Genomic DNA, 10,343 nt, shown 5'->3' with positions numbered 1-10,343 from the left:
AAAAACATTTAAAAAAAACCTTGCCCTTCAATCATTGATTCTTTTGAATTTGCAGCTCTTAGAGACATTTTATCAGTAGGTATATCATTTAAATTTAATATATTTACCCCATCACAATATGAAAATTGGTTACGACTAAATAGTTATGCAATAATGTCATTTTTAGTACCAATTTTATACAAGTCGTCCGTCGTTACTTCCATTATAACACCTAATAAATGAAAGTACATCACTTACTAATATGATTATTTATAAACATAAAATAATGTATTACCTATGATATTTTTCGAATCTCCTATACTTCTATCTACATTTGGTACACCTAACGTTACATTTGTACCGATTGAAACGACTGGATACTTCAAGATACTATCAGTTTTCATTCGTTTTGCTTGGTTATGTAATGAACTTACAGCTAGCTTTTTATTTTTATTTATTTTACCTTGCACAATTATAATTTATTCTAATACCGATTCACTTGCAATTGAGGCCTGCTCTAAAATATTATTTTTACTTGCAGTTGAGACCTGCTCTAAAATATTATCTTCATTTATTTCTGTTTCGGTTAATTCATAATTAATTAGCTCTAATGAAAGAATTGCTTGCTCTAAATCATTCTCAGAATTTAATGTTTTGAGTATATTCTCAGGTAGGGCACTTAAAGTGAGGCCAAGTTGTACTTTTCTGCCGAATAATACCTCAAATGGTGATTGTTTAATACCAGAATGATAGCTATTATTTTTTTGAAACTGGCAAAATCGAAGACCTTCACTCCATTTATTGGATTTATTGTCCGACATCCATGCCCATAAAATATCTTACACATCCCTGTTTGCCCTTTCAACACTTCCTTGACTCCGAGAGTGGCGAGGTTTCCCATGTACAATCTTAAGTTGTGGCCACATATTTTTTAATTCATCAATTATACAATTAACGAATTCACGGCCGTTGTCTGACTGAAGAATTGAAGGTGCTCCAAAAGTACAAAATACATAAATTAAATAATATGTTACTTCAGCTGCAGTTTTTGTTTTTAGTGCACGCAACGTTACAAATTTTGATAAATGGTCCTGGTAATTTAATATAAATTTGTACCCACCATCATGGCATGACTGCATATCAATTAAATCGATCTGTCCACGTGCATTGACTTCATTAAATATCATAGGTTTAACAACTACTCCTCTTTTTTTTGAAACTCTTTTTTTTAAACACGTTACACAATTGTTTAAATATATTTGAATAATAGGACGTGATATATTAACGTAACCATTTTTTAAATGATAAATCATTTTATGGAGTCCACCATGCCCTGTTTCTTTATGTGACTTTTCAAGAACATCATATATTTCATTATTATGTAAATAGTATTTAACTTCATTATTTTTTGATCTATGTAATGGAAAATCAATTTATTAACTTCAACTACTTTTATAATATCGTAGCGATTCAAACGTCTGTAATCTAATGAAGTCTTATTTTTCCGATGTTTAGCTTCAAGAACTCCATTTATTATTTTTTCGTAATTTTCTTCATTAGCTATGGCCATTGAATTTACACTAAAATTAATTTTTTTAATCTTTTCGTCAAACAAATTTTTAAAATTAATATTATTTTTAATGACACTCATTTTGCCCAATTGTTATATATATTGTACATACACACTAATATAAGTTGAAATATTGCAGCAGTTCCGAACAAAATGCACGTAGTACGTACTAAAATCTGTGAAAATTATATTTCTGAACGACAAAGACAGTATCGTAAAGTCGTTGAAATAAACTTTATCATTTTTATTGCATAATACCTTTCCTAATATGTTAGATTCCATATAACGTGGGAAACACAACTCATTAAGACTACGCAAGATAACATTATAAATCAATGATATTATGGTATACACAAATATATTTATCGTCTACACGAATTCTTTTCGTACTGAAATTGGTTTGAGTTCTTTTTTTTGTTTTTCGAATCGGTTAAATATACGGAAACGCATACCACTACGGTTAGGTGCCAATCTGTACTACTGCTGCCCGCGTTGCGAACTTAAAAGGCAAACCCGTTTTGTTAAGTATCCATATTTTGTTCAGTTTAGAGGACATACAATCCACTTTAATGTTACTTACAATGTTGTTCACATTTCCTTTTGCCCACATTAACATTTGAAGTTAAATTATATTATTATTACTTATCCATTTGCATGGCACTGGTGGACCTAAAACCAGTTGGACTAATGTGTGAACGTGTGCTCGTGTGGGCGTATAAGCGTGTTAATTTGTCTGTATTGTGATAATAAAGCGAACAAAAAATATTTATAATTATAAAATATGTGAATATTTTTCCCCATATGTTGTACCATTTAGTATGTAGGTATAGTTGCAACCGTCATAAATCTAAACATAAGATACTTAATATTATAAGAACTCAATAGTCAAAAGAACAAACGCTATATATTTAGTGATAATTGATACTTTTTTTCTTGAGATCTAATTAATATGGGTGGGGATTTTCCTAAAACGTGCAAAAAATTTTGGCGGCATAAAAAATTTGACACAGTACTGTCTCTTAAATTTTAAACACTACATATTTTTCTATTGACAGTGTTGAATACTCAAGTATGCACTTTATGAGTTACATTGTTCACTAAAAAACACCCATTTTACTTTTATACAAATTTCAATCAAACACAATACTAATACAGTTACACTTAATGGGTTCTAAATCCATAAAAACATTAACAAAAACTTTTAAAATTTGTTAAATTTGTTTAGGATTTTAAATCAAAATCATCAAATTATTTTTTACATGCATAGCATAGTTTATATCTATATTTAATTCTACTATGAAATAAGAAGATTAAGATTTAGGTTAATCTAATTCATTTGAACAGCAGTAGATAAAGTTTTTAATTTCTTTTCATAACAGTGATAGATTTTTCAGGAGTTTAAACTAGCCTGATCATTTCAATAAAAATATTCAATATATATATTGTTATTTTATATTTATAATATAACATACAACCATTGATGTAACACATACACATATGAAGTTTATTATCTAACTAAAATATTTAGTTTTTTAAAAATTTAATTTTTCTATTAATATTTACATAAATGAGCTGTTATATCTAGATAATTATTTTTATAGTCACAATTAACCTAACTAGTCAGGAAGAAAGATCAGGTTCTTTCTTACGGTGCAATCAAGCCACCCAAAAAGCAGAATCGCCAAATGCCAGATTCAAAGCAACAACCATATGTTAAGACCAGGGCAGTGATTAAATATTTAATCAATGACCAGAACATAAAACCGTTAACCGGTTTGTAACGAAAACCGGTAAAAAACAGTAAATTTGAGAACCGAAAACCGATAACCAATTTTAGTTTTGGAATGCTGGAAGCGGTTATTGGTTATCGGTAATCAAGATAAATATCTAAATATTAACATCAAAGCGATTACCTCGTATTTTCAACCCCGGTTTTATAACCAAAACCTATCCTCGACCAAAATAATTAACGGTTTTTTCGTGGTATTAATACTTGAATTATGTCATGATTAAATTATACTATTATGGTATTATAATATTATACTATTATACTTATGGTTGATTTTAATTTTCCAGCTATTTTTTAAATATTTCCCACAATTAATGGCCGTCGAGTATTGCTTATCTGTTTTGAATACCTATTATATATATAAATATTGAAATTAAGTGAAATCGACCAATTAGTCAAGCATATTAATTTTTTGATTTTGTAATAATAAAAGTTTTATGATCAACCCACGAATCGCCTAAATAAACTGTTTTAGGGTGCGATTCCTTAGGATGCGTCTGCAGACGCGCGGCCCCACGCGGTTGCCGCAGTGCGGCTGAGATTTTGGACGCACCGATACTACCTTACTTGTTTTTAAATAGAAACGGATTTCCCAGACCACCGCAGACGCGCGCGACAGTCGCATCCGCCAATAGATGCGTTGCGATGACCGATTTGAAGGTAGTCAGATCGCACGAGACGCGCGTCCAGCATATGCAAATATATTATTATTTAATTAATAATTATAATTATTTTCTAGTTTGAAACATATCATGGACATTTTGGTTTTTTTTAAACATAAATTCGATAAGTAATTTTTCGTCATCTATTTTTTCTAAAAGAAGAAGTTTAATAAATGTCTTCTTTTTCTGCAGATAAGTGACGTGATATCTACTTCCTACACTGTACTGTATATAATGTTTTAGATATTCACTATACATAATAAAATGAATATTTAACAATACACTGTTGACGGTTGAAACGTAGAAAAACAACTGAAGGGCTCTAATAAATAATATTTTATTTTGTATGAAAAATATGAGCAGTGCGTCTTTTACGTTTGCGTTTTAAGAAATCCGTGATCGGCCGCGAGTCTACAGACGCGTCCTAAGGAATCGCACCTTTAAAAATATGATTTTTAAAAACCGGTTTTAACCGGTAACCGATTACCAAAAAACCTTATCATCGACTTTCAAACGATTAACGGTTATTACAGTTCTTGAAATATCCTTAAAAAAATGGTTACCGGTTACCACAGTATCAAAATTAAACGATAACCGGTTCCCGGTTTAAAAAAATTTTCGGCTTCTCAATTACTAACTTTATTAGCAACGGTTTTAAGCCCTGGTTAGGACATTACCACCATATCTCATTTGGCCAACACATCCCGACCATTTTTATTTCTTATTTTAGTTTTTTTTTTTTTTTTTTTTTAATTAAGAATTTGTTAATGAAAATACACCCTTGGAAATTAATTTGAATTCACTTCTGCTATGGAAAATATACTCTAGTAATTCCCACCTAATATTATAACATTTTATTTTCAGATCTTATAACACTTATGAATTTATCAAATCTAAAGTTGAATTGTATAATTACATTTTATTTTCAATAAATTAATATTTCAAAAGTTTAAATATTGTAGTATAATTAACATTATTATTCATCATAGGTATATAAGTAAATAATAATACAAATAAAATTTAAAGGAAATTCGGATGTTATGTTTTAGTCCAACTGTTAACATAAAATACATTATTTTATAATGTAATTTTATATAAATAATTATGGGGCGATCAGTCTTGCTTGTTTATGATTCTTTTTGAACCAATCAACAGTATCAGCTATTGCTATTTCTAAGTTAGTAAATTTAAAATTTGGTAAAAGTTTTCTTAGTTTGTCATTACTCGCAGTTTTCTTTATTTGTCCATCTGCAGCACTTGTATCAAATTCTAGAATTCCTTGGAAATTAAATGACTTGGCTATCATTTCAGCTAGTTGAGAAATTGTTACTTCATCTTTCTCATCCACTAAATATAATCAAGTAAATATTAAGAATTGTACACAATTATAAGATTTTAAATTTCTTCATTTACCTGATAAAATAATTGGTTCTATGTCATTGTAATTTCTTAAAGTCCAAATGAATAATCTGGCTAAATCCAATGAATAAATAAATTGCCGCAAAGGTTTTCCTGAACCAAGTACTACAAACTTATCATCTCCTAAAAATATTTGAAATAACAATTAAATATTTACATTTAACAAAGTACACTTTTATTTTGAAGTATATATCATGTTTTATTTCTTATAAAAAATGTATTAAATATATTAAAATTTATAATTAATTCAGAATTATTATGAAAAAAAAAAAAAAAATAGGATTTAAAAATAACTCAATACATTTAAAGAAGCAAAAGTTATATTTTCGGTATTCATAGGACTTTGTATTTGATATTTTTGCTTAAATTAAAATAATTACACTTCTTGATATAAATATTAATATATTACAAAATGTTATTATACTTAAAGTAAAAAGATTTTTTTATAGTTTAAAAACTAACCTTTTTCTATAGCTATGTGAAGTCGATGAATAAGAGCAGGTACTACATGAGCATTTTGTAAATCAAAATTGTCATAAGGTCCAAATACATTACATGGCACAACTGAAGTAAATATTACTCCATATTTTTGATGATAAGCTCTGTTGGCAATATCCAACAATCGCTTGGCATAACTATAACCAAAATTAGATGAATGAGGAGGTCCGTTATGTATCTAAAATAAATAATACAAAATAAAAATATTAAATCAATAAATATTATAGAAGTATTAATATATATTTTAAGTAAAACATTTTACAAATTAATAAATTCCACAATGTGAGCATACCAAGTTCTTGGTTTTTAAGAGTATCTTAAACAATGAACTATAATTCCACATACAGTTTTAAAATAAATTGGTAATTTGTAAATGAATTTTTATAAGAACCTAAATAGGTCAAATACCTAAATTTTTGAATAAAGTAATTATACTATAGTACCGATTTTTAATATTGACTAGTAGGGATCTACATTAAATACTTATATTTTTATAATTTTTAATAGATGTTGGTAAAAACATAATTAAACATCTTAATATCAAAAATCATAGCGATATACTGGTAACCAATAAACAAACTCGATATTTCAAAGATATAACTTATTCTTACATATGTTTAGAAACTTAAAACAAAACCATTTGAACAAATTAATCTTTTATGAATTTAAATTTTAAAAACTTATGTAAACATTAAACTTATTATATATTACTTGAATAAAAAAAAAAAAAACAATAAATTATTATGTACAGAATGATTAAAAGATAATACCTTTAGTTGAATGAATAAAATAATAAAATGTGTTATTACATTTAAGTACAATGTAATATTTGATTTAGTTTGCTAATTAATATTTTTTAATATTTTAATTTAAATTTAATATATAAACATTTTTGTTAATTTACCAAATTGAAATGATTTGAACTAAGAAACAAACAAATAAAGAATAAACCATAATTGTATCAATATAATAATATTACCATTGTTTCATCAATAGGATATGGAGTTTTGTCTGGAAATATACATGTAGAAAGACACGATACTACTTTCTTGACATTGAACTGATAACTAGTTTCTAATACATTATCGTTTATGTGTATATTTTTGCGCTAGAATCAAAAACAAAATATTTTTTAAGTAAAATAATGAAAACTTATTTTAATTGTGTATTAATAGTAAAAATGTAAATCAACATTTATAATTCATGATACCATATACAGTTTATAACCAACTTAAAGATTATTAAAACTTGGCAAAAAAAAATATTATTTAAATAAACCAATATCTTTACAAGGTACTCTTACAATATAAGTTAATTTAACCCTTCGTTAGATGTGAGGTATATTGTTACTTATATAGGCGTGTGGTCTACACTTGTAGACCATTTTAATTTATGACATATTAAATTAATTTTAATTATTTTTGGTTATGTTAAAAATGTAAAGTATTTATATGCATACAAAGAATCACAAGAGCATTAAAATACCAAAAATAATCCATAAATATTTGAAGAAAATACAATTATCTTGTTAGTAGTGAAATTATAATAATTTCTTTCATGGTATTTTTATTTTTAAAACTAGTTACTTAATTACCTTCCAATCGACCTGAAACTATAAATATCTGAAATTGACATGTTTACAAAAGACCCCTAACAAAATTAAAATATATTTTTATATTTTTTTACCAGTTATCATTGAATAATTATAGGTATTATAACTGTAATTTCTTTATAGAAAATGATAGTGTATATGAGTTTTGGTACTTATTTTTCCTGATAATCATTTTCTCTTGTAAACTCAATTCTATAATATTGATATGAAGTATAATTAACGGATTTTATAGTTTATATGAAACAACACGTCATGACCCAGTAGGTATATTAATAATAATAACATATTATACAACTGTACCCAATAAAAAAAAAATTTGAATTTTGCAATTTTATAAAAAAAAAATATAACATAGTAAGTCGCGTGGCCCACAGTTGTAAGCCACTCGGAATATTGTTGTTATGTTTCGTTACACAACATTCGTTAATGGTCACGATGATACTGACCACAACAGCTACTATAAAATACAAGGCACTACAATTTTTTTATAAATATTAAAATTGTTAATATTTATAGCTGGTCTACAATTGTAGACCATGCACTTAACGAAGGGTTAATATCTATTAAAAGTGAATTACTTCCAAAATATGTTACCAATAAATTTAAACAATATTATTCTTATACACTTATACATTTGATAGTGTACTTAATATTTGAACATAATGTGATTTTATGCTCCTCGAACTGAAAATATTATACAAGAGTGGATTGCAATAAACAAGATAAATAATACATATGAGAATACATCTTGCTTGGACAACTATTGATTGATAACAATCGATAATTAATTACTTCAATTATGTTTGAAATAAACAAATATTACTATAGCTAACTCGATGATTGTATTCAATAATTAAAATAATAAACTAACTTATAAAATGTAATAGATAATGAAATAATTGCATAACTCTGTTGATACTTACAATTTAAAATTGATTACATTTACTTATTTCATGTTAAATCTTATTCAATAACTTATGAAATATATGTATTTTATTATTCACATTTTGCTCCTTTTGCTTATTCTAAAATTGAATATACTATAATAATGTAAGCTCAAGTTCATAGTAAATGAAAGGAAATTTTATAATATTTAAGAAATTTAAAGTTTCCATTCCAAAACATTTCTAATTGCTTAAATTAATTCAGCAAATGAATCAAATGGTATATTTAAATTAATTAAAACTCAACTGCAATGTTTTCTAGACATCATTTTTTGTTATTACTTAAAATTTAATATACCTTATTAATTATGTTAAAATAAAATGGTATAGTTAAAGAAGTAATTCTTGCGAATTAAAAATAATATTATTATCCTATAAATATTTCTAGACATAGGTTTATTACCAAAAAATCCAAATTGTTATTCATGTTATGAAAAAGTCCACCAACCATAGCTGCCAAATGTATAACATGAGTTGGTTTGTATTTTTCGAATAAATTTTTAGTCGCTTGCAAATCGCTGAAAAATATAAAAAAAAAAATATAAAAAAAAATGAACACCAATAATTATCGGTCTATAGATACTTGAGATCTGCTTCTTTAGAATTAGTAAATATCCATTGTTCATCGGGTAGCGCTTCTTTTTGGGTCTCAACAATAGTTCTAATAGCACTACCTACTAGCCCAGATCCGCCAGTGACTAAAATTACTTTAGCCATCTTCAAATTCAGAACGGTAATGAACAAGGCTACTTCGAATCAAAAAGTCGTGCAAAATCTGTGTAATAGACCTGGGGCAGTCACAAGTTATTATACAGGTATAACTTACCTGTGAAGCGTGAACTGACAGAAAATTCGTTGTCGATGGTGGCACTTATAGTATTACAAGTGATTCTTCAAGCACTATAGATGAAAAATGTACGTTTCAAACTTTAGAGCGTTCCCGAAAATCGTAAGCTACCATAAGGCACTATAAAAGCTATAGTGCCCTAGCTATCGTGGCATTCAAATGGTGGGCTGTTTGAGATTTGATTGCGGATAACTGTGGGAAATTGATAACGTTTATCGACTGACAGCTGCCCTTATCACATTCGTTTTCAGTGTGCACCACAGAATAAGTGAAATCAGAATGGTCACTTCTAAATGTAAACAAAATTCAGTCACCATATTTTTGTAGTACTAATTTCTTATCACACTAAAAGTGATAACATTTATTCTGTAATTGTTTTGAAGAGATTGACGTGCTTCATAGTTCATTGTATTGACTCAATGAATATTGTGTATTAAACATTGTTAATTTCTAAATAGTTATAATGAAGTATTACACAGTGGCGTACGTACTGGAGGGGTGGTTCGGGTTCAAAAAAAAAAAAAAAATGTTTTATTATTGATGACGTGTAATATATTCGTAGTTTCATTATTACGCTTTGAACTTAAAATAGACAACTGCACAAATATTATGATAATTAAATAATTACATTGATAGGTGTTTGAAAAGTTATGTTAACTATACTGTTTTTATATTCCAATAGCTATTAATTTACTGTAATGTAAAAGTAAACTGTAAATTGGTAAAAAAGTTGTATAAAATAATATTTATTTATAGCAGTTATTTATCTTATTTATCTGTGCAACGAAAAAAAAAGGTAACGATTATTTTTGTTAAACTCCCTCCCCCCTCCAGAGCAAGATTGAATGTACGCCACTGGTGTTACATAAGAAAAATCCAAAGAGTATTAAATTTAATTAAAAATTAGTATACATTTTACGCTGTGATACTTTTAACAATTTCGTAATTTTATTAATTAAATGATTTTATTAATGGCATAGTTCTATCACAGAATAAATTCAAAATATTCCGTTTTACAATGTT

The 10,343-nt window shown here is 27.0% G+C and overlaps 2 protein-coding genes across 4 annotated transcripts; both read right to left on the bottom strand.

Moving 5' to 3' along the window:
• Positions 1-458: 458 nt before the first annotated feature.
• LOC112686040 (KRAB-A domain-containing protein 2-like) lies at positions 459-800 on the bottom strand. Its single transcript, XM_025558145.1, has one exon. It carries the CDS (start codon positions 798-800, stop codon positions 459-461), a length of 342 nt encoding a protein of 113 aa, XP_025413930.1.
• Positions 801-4,954: 4,154 nt separating this feature from the next.
• LOC112686129 (probable GDP-L-fucose synthase) lies at positions 4,955-9,583 on the bottom strand. 3 transcript variants are annotated; one of them, XM_025558285.1, is made up of 7 exons: positions 9,300-9,583; positions 9,057-9,222; positions 8,877-8,991; positions 6,897-7,025; positions 5,882-6,095; positions 5,414-5,542; positions 4,955-5,347 (listed from the first exon to the last, which is right to left on the bottom strand). In XM_025558285.1, exons 2-7 carry the CDS (start codon positions 9,188-9,190, stop codon positions 5,103-5,105), a joined length of 966 nt encoding a protein of 321 aa, XP_025414070.1. In that variant the 5' UTR covers positions 9,191-9,222; positions 9,300-9,583; the 3' UTR covers positions 4,955-5,102. The 3 variants fall into 3 exon arrangements, with proteins under 3 accessions (XP_025414070.1, XP_025414068.1, XP_025414069.1); XM_025558283.1 differs by having other exon boundaries at positions 9,057-9,219; positions 9,300-9,582; XM_025558284.1 differs by having other exon boundaries at positions 9,057-9,261; positions 9,319-9,582.
• Between the last annotated feature and the right edge of the window lie 760 nt (positions 9,584-10,343).

Source organism: Sipha flava, unplaced genomic scaffold, assembly GCF_003268045.1.
Source record: "Sipha flava isolate LNK unplaced genomic scaffold, YSA_version1 2_pilon_pilon, whole genome shotgun sequence".
NCBI lineage: Eukaryota > Metazoa > Arthropoda > Insecta > Hemiptera > Aphididae > Sipha > Sipha flava.
Note: the sequence above shows the minus strand (reverse complement) of the source record. Positions and strands in the feature narration are given on the sequence as shown.

What these genes read in the sequence shown, in the direction of transcription:
- LOC112686040 (XM_025558145.1), bottom strand. Translation starts at nt 800, where the DNA reads ATGTCGGACAATAAATCCAATAAATGGAGTGAAGGTCTTCGATTTTGC.
- LOC112686129 (XM_025558285.1), bottom strand. Translation starts at nt 9,190, where the DNA reads ATGGCTAAAGTAATTTTAGTCACTGGCGGATCTGGGCTAGTAGGTAGT. An exon ending in TCACATAGCTATAGAAAAAG is followed by an intron (nt 5,543 to 5,881) that starts GTTAGTTTTTAA and finishes AAATATTTTTAG; the next exon opens with GAGATGATAAGTTTGTAGTA. An exon ending in AGAACCAATTATTTTATCAG is followed by an intron (nt 5,348 to 5,413) that starts GTAAATGAAGAA and finishes GATTATATTTAG; the next exon opens with TGGATGAGAAAGATGAAGTA.